Source organism: Coturnix japonica, chromosome Z, assembly GCF_054131305.1.
Source record: "Coturnix japonica strain WE chromosome Z, WE-NBRP24, whole genome shotgun sequence".
Lineage (NCBI taxonomy): Eukaryota > Metazoa > Chordata > Aves > Galliformes > Phasianidae > Coturnix > Coturnix japonica.
The window spans coordinates 33,826,529-33,840,829 of record NC_140702.1 but is presented as its reverse complement, the minus strand read 5'-3'; the positions used below and the strand labels follow the sequence as shown (position 1 = coordinate 33,840,829).

The 14,301-nt window shown below is 40.2% G+C and overlaps 1 protein-coding gene across 18 annotated transcripts in view; it reads right to left on the bottom strand.

The window, feature by feature from the left end:
• The window catches only part of CDC14B (cell division cycle 14B), a 51,233-nt gene extending 37,508 nt beyond the window's left edge, over nt 1-13,725 (bottom strand). For 16 of the 18 annotated variants that reach the window (XR_014939430.1, XR_014939431.1, XR_014939432.1 and 13 more), the window contains exons 1-4: nt 11,962-13,725; nt 5,354-5,453; nt 4,299-4,374; nt 1,133-1,225 (exon numbers count right to left, since the gene is read on the bottom strand). Coding sequence is in view for 11 of the 18 variants with exons in the window: in XM_085529047.1 (XP_085385173.1) it covers nt 1,133-1,225; nt 4,299-4,374; nt 5,354-5,453; nt 11,962-12,388 (696 nt within the window). In the remaining 7 variants the exon portion in view is untranslated. The remainder of the gene's footprint in view (nt 1-1,132; nt 1,226-4,298; nt 4,375-5,353; nt 5,454-11,961) is intronic. The other 2 variants (XM_085529046.1, XM_085529050.1) reach the window with 1 other exon arrangement.
• Between the last annotated feature and the right edge of the window lie 576 nt (nt 13,726-14,301).

Here is a 14,301-nt window from a genome sequence, read left to right as displayed (position 1 = left end):
TTTTGTATATTTAGCCTGGCCTGGCTCATATTGATGTTATAATTAGGAAATACATAGAACTTACATTGCCAGTTTCTTAAGAATACAAAGATCAGCAGTAACACTCATAAGGTTCCTGTTTCTCAGATAGCCATAATGGCAGATTTGCAAGTTAAGTTCTTTATTCATATGATTATTGTAGAAAACAGATAACAAAGAAAACCTGGGAAGCAACAAACAGGACTTAGCTATTTAGCAGGGAAGCAGCAAGAAGGCTGTTAGCACAGTTACTACTGCATAGCTGCACAGCTGGTAAACCACAATGACCTAAGGCTAGATGAACTCTGATCCTTCAGATCCATCAAAAACACAGTAGTCATCACTTTGTTTCAAAAGCAAATGAACAAGAGAGAGTGTGTTACAATCAAGCCATATTACAAGTCAAAACAGAACAGGAACGCAGTTCATCACATATTTCATACTTAAGCCGTTTGTACTCTATTCCTCAGCTACAGTTTTGTGCACCAAGTACAGATTCTTTCAGATGTAGTTGCAATGGGAAGCCATTTTTGCAGCCAAGAACCTGACTCAGCAGATCTGCAGCCCAAGCTTTATACTGGCTCTACTACACAACCTTATGCCTCTCATAGGTTAACAGAAGAGATCATCTCATAGTAAAAAAGAAGAAAGTGAAGAAGACATATTTAAATGTGTTTGCAAAAGGAAGTGATACACTATACTTTGTCCAAGACCATATTTGTTGAAAAAAGGAAAAAGAAAATAAAAATCAGGTTTTTTTTTTCCTAAAGGAAAAGATGCATACATTTTTTGAAATTCAAAAAACTATGACAAATAATGAAACTCCAAATTTTTTTCCGAGGTGTATTTTTGTGGGTTTTTTTTTTTTTTTCTTTTCCTTCTAGGAGCACAAATCACACTACAAGGAAAAAAAGAAAAAAAAAAAAGAAATCCATACATATACCTGCTGGACATTACAAGTTCTAATAGAAGGTGGCAGTTTACTGCAAGATACATTAATAATAATATTATCCAAGAGAAAACAAATGCTTCTATCTTGCTGTTTTAAAAAATGAGCATGAAAGAATAAATACATTTATCCTCCTTATGTAATGGTAAAAATTTTAATACTTACTGCGTAGGAGCCTATGAGAAACGCAGCATTTGCTTGCTTTTTTCGATCAAAGCCAGTATAATGAACTATTTTCTTCTTTATCAATGAAAATGACTGTATCAAAAAATGAACAAGATGATAATTTTGCTGTTTATTTGTTTCACATCTCCTTTGCCCATAAGGCTCAGTTCATGTACTTTCAACCATTTGTATTGAGAAGACAGAATACATCATAGACAAATGCCTCGAAAGCTTCAGAAGAGCCTACTGTATCCTCACCTGGTTTATTCCAGGACTTTTCATAGTATCCAGCCTAAATAATCTTTATAAGATTACACTAATTTACACAGACTATGTGGATCTTTCTTTTTCTCCTTGAAAGTGTTTAATATTTCTGACTTCAAGCCCCATTCAATAGATAACTACGTGAAGTAAATACAACACCTAGCAGTAAATACATTACATTCTCAAAACCATCACAAATGAAGTCCTAAAAGCACTAAAATAATAGTTTAGATGTTTTCTAAAAAAAAAAATAAAAAATATCTTGACTCCAATATTTTTACTAATAGCTGCTTCTAAAATACCTCTGGATATGGCAAACATAGGTTTAAATAAAAATATTTTGAAAACATTTTAGAATCATGTTAGTAATAATGTCTTGAAATTTCATCTGAGTGAAATATATTGATTATCTAATGATCTAAGGGAGAAGGTGGAATAGCACTGCGAATAGGAAGGACATTCACCTCTATGATGACAGCATCTATTCCCTAATCTATTCCCTAACTATTCTCTAACTTACCCACAAAGCAAACTTTAATGCTCTTGAAACTTGAATCACTGCTAAACTATCATAAAATATCTCTGTTACATAGCAGTGTTACTCTCTCAGAGCACTTAAGACAAATATAATCCAGATCACTAGCAGAAATATGTTCTCAGCAATCTTAACACATCCCTCCAATGTAATATCCCAATATATTGAAAGACTATTAATTATATTAACTTGTGTTGCCTCAGAGCACCCTGTAAAACAAATGTCCAAACTGCAGCTCGGCATGGCTGGCAATATGGCTAACTTCCTGATCAGGCAGCAGCTTTTCATTGCAAAGGGGACCTGGGCAAGCACCCAGTCCCCAGCAATACCCAAACCATCAGCGCACTGTTAACACTGTGTTGACTGAAAGCAAGGAGCACAGCGTTGACTCAAGTGATAGCAAATAACTGTATGTATTTTGACACACTGACTGAACACAGTGCTCTGAACAGTAAGAAATATGCAGTTGTACCTTCTGATTCAATACGGGAATTTGAAAATACATTTCAAGATTGAGGAGAAAAGGAAAAAAAAAAAAAATCGATTTATGTTTGAAACATCATTTTCAGCTGAACTAAACATATTACCCACAGGCTTTCAAACTGAATGCATAGGGCTGCAATCAGATATTCAACTTAAAAAATCTGATCACATCTCTTTACCAGACATTTATACGCCCTCCCTTACAAGAGAAATATCCTTCACTTCACAACCACGCTTTGTTCATGTTGTCACTTTTTGGCAGTACACATGTTTGTAAACAACTATCAAGGACTATGCACCAGAAGAGAAAAATTTCACCAGAAATCTCTGATGAACACCTTGCGTGGTCATCAAACCAGACTGATTAGTTTCACAACAAGGGTCATATATCCCATTAGTTTTATATTTTTTTCTCAACTCCTGTATTAATGTTTTAAGAAAAAAAAAAAAAAAATTAAAATGTTTTGTTACTCATAAATTAATGATATTGTATACTTCACAGGGGCTGCTCCAAAAGTAATGCCTCCTGTTTTATTATGTTGGTGGTATGGTAGCAGAGGCTGAACCTTCTCACAAATAACCCATTACATTTTGTTGCCATGTGACAGTGCAGCATTCTGACACAACTGGTGTCTAAAGTGGAAGTGTGTCACTGAATTGTTCTGTGAGGAAACAACAGTACCCACTGATATTCATTGATGCCTGCTGAATGTTCATTATGGGGACCAAACAGTATATGCGAATACAGTGAGGCAGTGGGTGGTGTGTTTCAGTAATGGTAACAGCAGGTCATCTCTTCTGGTGCAGATTTTGATAGTGCGGCAGGCAGCTCTTGTTCACTGCTAGTAGAAATGCATAACTAATGGTATTTTTCAACTGTTCCATAAATGAACTGTGCTCTTTGTATTGGTTGCAGTTTCCATGGAAATACAGAGAAGGCATTACTTTTGGAGCAACTTGTGTATATGCAGCCCAAAACAATTCCTCTGTACTTAATGCAGCCCAGACAAGCCAAAAGGTATGACACCCATGCTGTAAACAGAAATAAGAGAATCTTAGGTCTCAGGTAAACCTGTTCCTAGCTCTATAGTGACAATACAAGATGGATTTAAGTAAACTGATGCCAGTGACAGACACCAAGTAATACCCTCTGCCAAAAAAAACCAAAACTAAATCAAACCCAACCAAAAACAACAGAACCTCACTTAAACTTTGTTAAACTACTATGTGCTGCATGCTTTCCAATTTTCATAGCTCAGTGGTGCTTTTAAGACCTAAACAGTTTTGAACTGGTAAACAGGGATTCACATTAATGCTAATAAGCTTTTTATCTGCCTAACAGGTTTGATAGTCCAACTTGTGTAAAAGGTCAACTAACTTTAAGTAATTGATTTTATCAATACAGGAATTCTCTATTATAAAGACACCATGTTCTAACAAGACTCCAATTACTAAGCAACCCTATGGAAAAAAAAAAAAAAAAAAGGATGCAGTCAGAACATGACAAGTCTTCTCTAGGACCATGCCAAAAATACTATCAAAAATCAAATATTGCTTCTTACAGAAGAGGTGTCAGTACCAGAAGAGGAATATAAGTTTAAAAAAAAATATATAAAAAATCTACCATTACAAATCTAGCTCCATCTGTACCCATTTAGCAACTCATCTTTTAGGAGCTTAACATTAGTCTGTGCCACAATAAAGTGGATTTTAAAGGCAAGTGGCTTTTTCCCTCCATAAATGCATGTAAGGGAACGTTGTATGCATGTTCAAAACATAGCTTCAATAGGAATACATGAAAGCACTTTAACAAGAGAAACTTCTGGCCTATTTGCTTTTGTTCTTTAAAAAGACATGAATACTGAATACTAAAACAAGCATTACCTTTAATTTCTTACTTAGCTTGCAGCAGTATTTGTAGACCATTGCCAGATTGAGTGGTCCAAAATCTCCATAGAAGCTAGTCAGAGAAAGGGTAAATTTATTTTTTATTTTTTTAAAATTTCGATAGTTTAAGCTAGATGCACAAAATAAGACACAGTAATATACGCATGAATAATTCTGAGCATGTAAATGTCTTCTTATATATGTACTATTTTAAGTGGAACACCAGTTGTTTCCTGTTTTCCCACACACCATCACACAAAGTAGAATATTCAAGATTTGAAAAATTCCCAATACCTTATCACTCTGGGACACCAGTTTAGAAACCCTGCTTCAAAACCAACCCAAATATCTGGTTTTAAATGAAGGCAATGACAAGTAATCAAAATATTCTGGGAATATGTCTACATATACCTAGTGTTCCTATAAATTCTATGGTAAATCACCTCAATTAATTGAAGATACAGTACTTATTACTGCTAAAGAAGAGCAAAAACAGAGAATAATTATTCATCAGCCCTTTTAAAAATAGTACGTTTTTGGTTAAAAGCATATCAATAATCAGTAGTGTTCCAGATCGCATACAAAGACACATGCTGCTCACTAGTGGGCTCATAAAAGCTTGACTTAGTTTTGTCAGCTTTTTCACTTATTCCAGGATGTTTAGATGCTCCACTTAATATTTTGGTGACTAAAGACATCTCTTTCTGCTCAGTGTTTGAATGTAGATTTCCGATTATACGTTGCTGCAGCATGTTCCAGTGTCTTCTAACAAGTTTGGGCATACCAAAAGCTCTGAAAAGATTTTTAAGAAATCCTGATGGGAAGCCAAGAAATCATTCCAAACCTTATAAACCATCACAGCAAGTAAGTCTGAGAGGACAGACTCATATTATTAGCTCTATAATGAGAATAGTATGTTTCCCTCAGCAATATTTAAACACAGAACGTCAATTAGACTGGTTTCTCATTACTGTCGTTCTGACTGATTTATTCCAGTGATCATGGGGAAAAAAACAAAAAACAAAAAAAGAAAAAAGAAAGTCTGTACTTACTTCTCATACACAAGTTCATTGTCTACACAGAAGTAATGGGTATCTGAAGCTGCAGCTCCACTCTTTGGTTTTTGGCAGAGAACTGCGAAATAAAGGCGATCTGAAAGGCAGGGAAACAGAACTTTAACAAACACCCTATTTTTCTGCAGCACGTCCGCCGACAGCACAAATCCAAACAGCTTCCTCCCGCCTCCTCAGGTGGCAGTGACACGGCGCCGGGCTCGCAACCCTCCCTGTGCTTCTAGTGCCCGGACACGGTCAGCGGGGCAGTGCCGGCTCCTCCCGCAGGTGACGCAGGCCAAGCCGCACCGGGACCCTCTGAGCATGGCAGCCCTCAGCTGCATCCTCAGCCCGCGGCATGGGCATTAAACCGAGCCGCAAAATGTCTCCGAACCGGCCTGGGGCGCGGCGCTCCCCAGCAGAGGCCCACAGCACAGCCGGCCCCCGCCATCCATATCGGTAACCCCCACAGAGGCAGGCAGGAACACCCGGTGTTTGTTTTAGCGGCCCTTGCTGAACGGGTTAAAGCCACCCTTGGTATTCACGTTAAAACAAAAGAAAACACCAAAACAAAACTCTCGAATGGCAGGGCAGCTGCACTGAACTTTAAACGTGGACTGTGCCATGCTGTAAATTCCTGTGCCTCTAGTAACTGGTCAAAAAAAACAGAGGCCTTGAAGCAACACAGCCACACTTCTGTTCTTGCTGCTGGGGGAAAAAAAATTATATGCATATAACTATATAAATATACACACACACATTACATATGCATATATAAACACATGTGGTGCCTCTTCACACCACAGAGTACCCTCCCTTGCTCTGTGCAGCTAATGGCCATAGGCAAAAGGACAGAGAGCACACAAAAAACGCAAAACTGAGTATGGATAAGATAAAATATCTAGGGATTGTATTTAAACTGGTGTTGCTAGATGAAATCCACGTCAAACTACAGCCCTGAGCTATGATTTCACACTGCTTCTACACTGGTTTAACAGCTAACTGCCACGAGGTTTATTACTAGTGTGCTAGCAGTGTCAAAACACAGCCAGTATTCCCATCCTCAATGGCACCTTGGTGCAAAGGGCTCAAACGACAACATGCACACCCAGGTCTGGACAGAATGGCTGAAGTGCTTGGGCTGGCATGCCTTCTTGCTTGCCAGCTTTTCACATAAGCTGTACATCACTTTTGAAAATATAAAAGCTCTATAGAAGAAGTAATCCCAAATCCCTGAATACTAGAGAAGGAACAAAAAGGCAAAGAAGTACATTTCCATAAGTCCAAAGACCAAAATAACGTAGCATTTTATTCAGAAACAAGACTTGGGAGTATGTGAATCACTTGCTTCCTCAGTGCTCCAGCTTTTACTGAAAATTTTCCACAGCTTTTGCAAAAAAGTCCAACAAAAATACGAATTCATCTCCTGAGTGAATAGAGTGCACATGGCCTTTTGAATTGCTGTAGGCATTCAATTCCACATTGGTATCTTTGGATTGCATTAATTGATGCTATTCTAAAACACCTGCAAGAATTTAGCAAGGAACCCAAGCTTAATGGCTGTAAAACCACTTCACAATAAAAGCAGCATATGTCAAATGCCAACATCCTGACAAGCTGTCCTTTCCAGCAGGCTACTAACAATTGCTCTCCATTATGTAAACAGCAGGCTCCATCTTTTTGAAAATGCTTCCTACGAGGAGATTTTAGTAATAAGCTGTGTAGAGCAGTCTTTTCCCATAAACCTATCTGCCTTTCTACTGGCTAACCAGCCTGACAGCATACAAATGGTAAACTGCTCACTATGTCTGTTTTTATCTATATTTTGCAAATGCATTTCCAGTTCTGTTTACAGTTACCAATGATTACAGTGTTAATTTTTGAACATAAGTAACCAACACGGTGAAACAAGGATTCTTCCACTATGGATAAGACTGCAGGACCAGGTTCTGCACATGAAATACATTGAGCAGTGATAACTGCATTTCAGAAGGACTCCACAACAGCTTGGGCGACTTGAACAAAGCTTCCACTTTAACATTTTTATGCATTTTTATTTTTGTTAATTTTAGCTTTTCTGTACGTCATTTACATATAATGTAATTCAGTACTTCCAGATTCTTGCAAATTTCTAATAAGAGGTCATCATAAAATTATCATAAACTACAGCAGATCCTTCCTAATAGTGTCTCAGAAGAATAAAAGCAGGGCTTACTGCCTTACAGGCTGCATCTGCACTGCAATTAGAAGATATGAATATAGTACATTAGATATACTTCAATTACGTTTAATTTTGTTTGCCTCAAATAACAAAACAGTTAAAACACAGAAACATGGACAATTGCTGGCAATTAATTTTAGTAAGCAACCTATGTACAACAAAACAAGTCCTTAGACCCCTACCTGAGAGCTGTGATCTCACAGTTTTGCTACTACTGGTACTGAATTAGTAAGATTAAAGGTATAACAAACATGTTTGCTTATACAAGCCACAATAATCACACATCTGTTTTTCATGTGCATACAGAAAGAAAAAGATTTTATTTTTCTGCTCTGCAGTGTTCCATAGAAACAGCATAGGTATACACCACTAAGAGCTACTATTTCACAACTGTGTTCACTGGCAAACAGAGATGACAAAGTAATCTCCTTGGTTTACCTTCAGTGAGCCTGATACTTCTATGAGTCCACTATGAAGGGCTTGAAGAAAGCAATTTTAGTAACTCAGGAGGCATCTAAACACTAAACAGTCACTCACTACAGGTAGGAAAAGTCTGCACACAAGCAGCAAAGATTATTTCACCAAAAGAAAAACTCAGCAATGCTACTGCTAAACAGATGCCTCAGATGAAAAATTCAGAGGAGACTGACAGTGTAACAAAACATAATGTCAGTCTGTTTTGAATTAGAAGGAATGAAAGTAGAGAGTTACTTACTACACTAACAGAACTGTATTTCTAAATCAGGGTTAGTGCATAGCACTTTGTTACATTAAGAACTCCAAAATAACAGGAAGACATGAGAGAAAACAAGAAGACAAATTCAGTTGCAATATTAAGATGAGAAGTAAAATTGTAGAGTATATTCCTGTTAGTCATCTTATCCTTGAAAACATTCATTCACTCATCTTTACAATACAATTCATATTTAAGTGATAATACAGTTGAAATAACAACAATGGCTTGGCCTTCTGAAAAAGAAAATGAAGACACACTAGAATGCTAAAGGAAATTTTTATTTACCATGAAAAAAATATTTTCAGGGCACATCATGATTGATGTGTTACTTTACTTAAATGTTGTCCTTGATCTCAGCTGCTCTTGTCCAGTTTGTAAGACTACATTACAAGCGTTCACATGCTGTCAGCACTGAGTTAGGTATTAAAAGCCTTAAATTTGGCTTTAAAAATATTTTGAGACATGCTCACCAGTGAGGTCACAGTGATAAAAGATTAAATAAAACTTCTGTACTGAGATGTATCTGCATAACAGAATTGAGAGTGCTGACAGTCAACACTTCCCAAAATACTTTAATAATAATAATAATAGTAATAATAATAATGAACATATTTGGTTTCTTCATAACATAAAAAATCTTTAATATCTAGTCAACAATATGGGAAAAAACAAAGCAAAACCCTTAGTCTCCACAGTCTCCAACAAAAACAAACAAGTAAGAGAACAAAAAAGCACTCAACCTATCTATCAATTAGCATATTGAACCAGATGCTTTTTTTAAAAATCTCTAAGTGACAGTGACAGAAATGATTTCTAAGTAAAGAGGAGGAAAAAAAAAAAAAAAAAAAAGGATATATGGTACAGCTTATGACATTCTTTCTGGAGTTAACTGCACACTGTAACCAACTGGATACTCATTTAACAGGAGGATAAACAAACATCTTTAAAGATTCCTCATGGTGTTCTATCACTCAAAATTTAATTCCATGTTTCGTTACTGTACTTGCTTCATTTTGGAATTAACTGCTGGAGGTGAGAGAGAAACACAACTTTTGTGCAAAGTTTATGCCTTATAATTCTACACTTTGTTTAAAATGTTATTTATAAAATCAGAGCAATGACAACCTGTCAATGAAGTAATGAATTTTTAACCTTCTCAGATGAAACGGTTACATTTCCTTTACATCGTAAAAATTACTTCTTTGAGAGATCAGAAGAATATGGGAGTATGTTTCCAGTAAACAGAAGAAATGTATTCAGTACCAGCAAATTGAATTCATAACAGCCAGACTTACACATTAGTCAACAGAGACAAAACGGCAAGATTTACCATGCAGCTTAACAACCAAAATAAACAGCCTTCCAGAAGCACAGCTTCTCTGAACTACTCTTAATAGCAAACAAAAATATTTAGATTGATAAGTGCAATTCAGTAGGAAATAAAGAATCACAATAATTGTGTTGAGTATAAAATCTATGCATAGTAAAGCATTACCAACTCTGTTACGTATCAGTATAACGTCAGACAAGACAAAATCCATATATCTTTATAGCTATTTGGGATGGTTTGTGCTGTTGTCTTCCACAGAGAGGAAAATGAGAGTAGCCTGCAATGTTCTTAATAAGTTTGGGGCTGTTTTGTAAGCAGAGAAGGTAATGCTGGCATTCAGCCTTTATGGTTGCTAGAATATTTTCCAGTATGTCCAAGTGCAATAGTGAGGCCTGATGCTTTTAATCTGCTTCCAGTCCAGAACTATTAATTCATTTCTCAGAACTGCGTTATGAGAAGGCAGAACTGACAGTCCAAAACCTGAAATAACTTTTAAAGCAGCCAAAGGAAAAGATGAGACTACAGGCCCATTTTCTCTCTCAAAGTTTCTCTATTGGGGAAAAAAAAAAAAAAAAAGAAAAAGAAAAAGAAAAAGAAAAAGAAAAAGAAAAAGAAAAAGAAAAAGAAAAAGAAAAAGAAAAAGAAAAAGAAAAAGAAAAAGAAAAAGAAAAAGAAAAAGAAAAAGAAAAAACTGCATACCAATCCAATGAAGATTAGGCAGTAATTGTTGAATTATTAAAAGCTTGTAAACAGGAGCCATGGTGAACAGTATGAAAAGATTAAGGGAACATATATTATTATCAAATACAAGAACCTACTGCATTTTAATTGAGTTTGTTGTGCTGCCTACTTATGTGCGTGCTGAACTCCCACTGAAAAACACTAGTCAAATCCTAGGTGACAGGCTGCACTATTTGAACAAGTGAGCATTTCCTTGGAAAGGAAAACACAGTAATGTGAGGGTTCTGTTCAGTGCTGGAGGTGTGCCCCAGCCCCAAACAGATGCTGCCCATGACTGATCATAGTGCTGTCTGTGGGGGTAGGCAGGGCTACACAGCATTCCAGCATGGGGAATTACTTTGATACCAAAGGGCAACACCTGTCTAATCAGAGGTTTCTACACTGAACCCTAAAATTCTGCCGTTCCTGCACAAATAGTTACAGCTAAGAAGCTACACAAAAATAAAGACTTACAGAATTACAGTTCTGTATATAAATATTCCATTTATGTCCCTGTGTAGACTAGACCCAAAATACTACATTTTAGGCTGGAGTATTCCAGTTTTATTCCATGGCTCTATTACACCTTTTTTAAAAGAGGATTCTGCTATGCTTTGGGAATTTACATTCTTCCTACATCACTATGCCCAGTTTCCAAAACACTGACAGAATCTTAGGATTTTCTAAACATACTGCTACTTAAGAGACACAGCATGTTTATCTGAAGACTATTGCTTCTCAGCAAGCATGCAATCCACGCTTTTGTCCATAATTGCTCTCAGTATTCCTGCTACTCTGTTTACATACAGTTTCCCATCTGTCTTTCATAGAAATACGGTGAGGCTTATTACTTTTTGTTATTGTTTGTTTGCTTGTTTTGTTTTTGTGCGCATATGAGTTTTGTGGTTTTTTTAGGCTAAGTTGTAAATAATGCAATTCCTAAATGTGATACAACACAGAAAACGTCAATTTCTGTGTTTGTTCCTACACAAACTAAGCCCAAGCACGTCTCTTAAACGTAGAACTGAGGGAATTACTTCGGCCGCACCTTCACGGCCACCACTCGGAACACCGGCTGCTATCGCAATGCCACAGCGAGCAGCACAGAGGCACCGCTCGGTGCCGGGACAGGACATAGCACAACGGCCAGTCCGAGCGTCACGCCCACCAGTCGGCACGGAGGGTTACGAGCCCCCAGCGTGCGCACAAACTAGGCTACTGGGCTCTGTTTCGCAGACACGCGTTTTGCCGGTTTAAATACTCCTTCTCTCCGCTTTGTTCCAAGCCAAACCCCAACGTGAGGCACTGCTCGGCTCTGCCAAAGTTACTCAGCGCACATTGCGTTTATTGTTCCGAAACGCGCCCAACATCGCCGAACAAGGCGAACCCCGCTCCAGCGCCATCCACACACGGACGTCGCGCCCCACTCCTCATCCCCACCAACTTTCTCCCGGACCGGCCGAGACCGCCAGGCTGGAGCCCCAGAGCTGCATACCACAAGGCGGCGGGCAGGGAGCGTCGCCCTGCCCCACTGTCCCAGCCACGAGTTGCGGCGCCCCGCAGAGCAGCCCGCCCAGCCCAGACACGCCCCCCCTCCTCACCGGCGATCTGCACGCAGGTCTCGGGCCCGGCGGCGGAGGGCGCTTGCTGCCGCTGCTCGTCGTGCTGTTCAACCCCCACCGCCCTCGACGCTGCACTCCGAGTTCTTTTCAGAGCCGGCGGCGGGCTGGCGCGGCGGCGGGCTTCGGCCCAGCTCTTCCGCTTCATGGCGGAGGCGGCCGCGCCACTACCGTGAGTACGGCGAGACGTTCCGCTTCTACCCCACCGCGCCGCTCCCTGCGGGGCTCGGGCTGCCAGGGGAGGGACCGGCGGTGGCGGCTGACGCGTCTCCGTGGACACCGCCCCCCCTCCCCCCCCCGGCCAGAGCCGGCGTCTCCCGGCACCCCCGCCCTCCCCCCTCTGCCGCCTCTGATTGGGTCGGGGTGCTGTGGCGTCACCGGCGCCGAGCGGTGGGAACAGTGATGTCATAGCGGCCGCGGTAACAGGTGGGGCGCGCTGCGAGGCGGTGTGTACTGTGTATATGCCGCGAGTCTGGTGACGTTCCGCTGACCGACCCCAGAGCTCCCAACAGGAGAGGTGTCCTCTGCGGAATCCGGCTGCTTGCACCGTTCTGCTCAGGATTTGGAAAGTTTAAAGTACTGCGTTTGTGTCTAGCACACAGCAGTGTGTTCCAGTACAGCACGTTTTGTTACACCGAAATAGGTGGGGCACTCCCTGTCCTCCACTGCGTTCCGCAGCCCAGATCTTGCCACGTGCAGCCAGCGGTTGTCACCCATGTTTTGCTGCAGGACTCTTTAAAAACGTTGTCTTTAAATAACACAAAGGGCCTGTAGCTGCCCATGGCCATTCATTGTGCACGTGGGGCCAGAATCACATGGGCTCTGGCACGCAGTGGGTCCGTGATATATGCAGGGTCGATGTTTTCCTTAAAGCTGTGTTTCTGCTGAACCTCCCGTGGTGTTATTCCTCTCGTTGGCCCTCATCCTGCGATTCTATCTGAAGATTTTGCTGGGATAATGCAAAATCACACGGCCTGTTAGTGCTAAGGTGCCAGGGACAGGCAGCTTCATGAGCGCTGGCAAACAGCAGCTTCAATTGTTCTGAGCCCCTTAGGAATGTGCAGCTGTGTCCAGTTCCTCCAATGAGTTTAAACACCACAACCGAACTGTTCCCACCATGTGCTTTTTGAGTTCCACTGAAAGCAAAACAGTTCAAGAACTGACAAACATTTCCTTTAGAATGGAAAGCACTGGGCACATGAATGTGAGATGACTGGAAAACAGAAGTGGAACTGGAAGTAGCACCATGACTGGGATGTCTGGTTGCATAAATCAGCATGCAAGTGCACTGGGTACCCTGCATCCCTTCACTTACAAAATACTTTAAGCTTCCACTCTGTCCCACTGCCCCCTTGTGCCTGTGGCAGTGCTGGGTCTGTGGGTAGCTGCTGTGAGACCAAGTTCTGCTGGCTTGAGCAGTGGGTCACATGACACTTTTACATTAATAGCATCCTTCTCTTAAATATGTGCTATCAAAATGTGGGCAATTAATAAGGTGCTAAGGGATAGTACCTCCTCATGTAATTACATTACTCAATGTCATTATTTTTCTTAAGCAAGCCTTTTATTTTTCATCGAGGAGCCCTGCAGTAATTTCACTTGAGCTTAAAGGGTGTAGAGTTCTCAGAAGTTTGTGTTGGTGTTATCTGTGGTTCATTTCACGTCAGGATTCTAGCGTTAAGCCTCCGCGAATCCGACCTGGTCCAGCCGGGGCCCATTTAACTACACGGTCACACCAATATGGTGAATAGCTGAATGGTGTTTTATTATGCGTGTTAGCGGTTTAAATAAGCCGCTATCTACTTCGTCTACACCCCTTCTACATATGCATAACTCCTTCTACATATGCATAACCGAGCAGGGGAGGGCCTATCGCGTTACATCCCGAGTGTTCGTGCACGCCTAATACAACATGCTGGGCATTCCAGTGACCCTAATGGACACAGGGTCAAGCCTTTTAATTTGACACAGGTAAAGTATCCTTGTGGTACTCCTCAGGCCAAAGACTGGTCAGATTCTGCAGAAGAGTCGTGTATGAATAACAGCAGCTTACAGGAATGGTCAAAGAACAGCAATTGTAGTGGAGGCTATGTCCCTCAATAAATCTTGGAAAATCTCATTTTGAAAGTGCTCGCGCCTCAAATGAGGCCAAGTTCTACTTTATTGAAAGCAATAGATTCTGAATATAAACTCTTATAGAAAAAGTTACTACAAAGTCAGATGGAACCGCAAACTGCAATGTCCTCACCTCAGCTGTCTATGACAGAAACAACTGAGGATGTTTTTTGAGACACACACAGTATTTTCTGCAAAAATTAATAG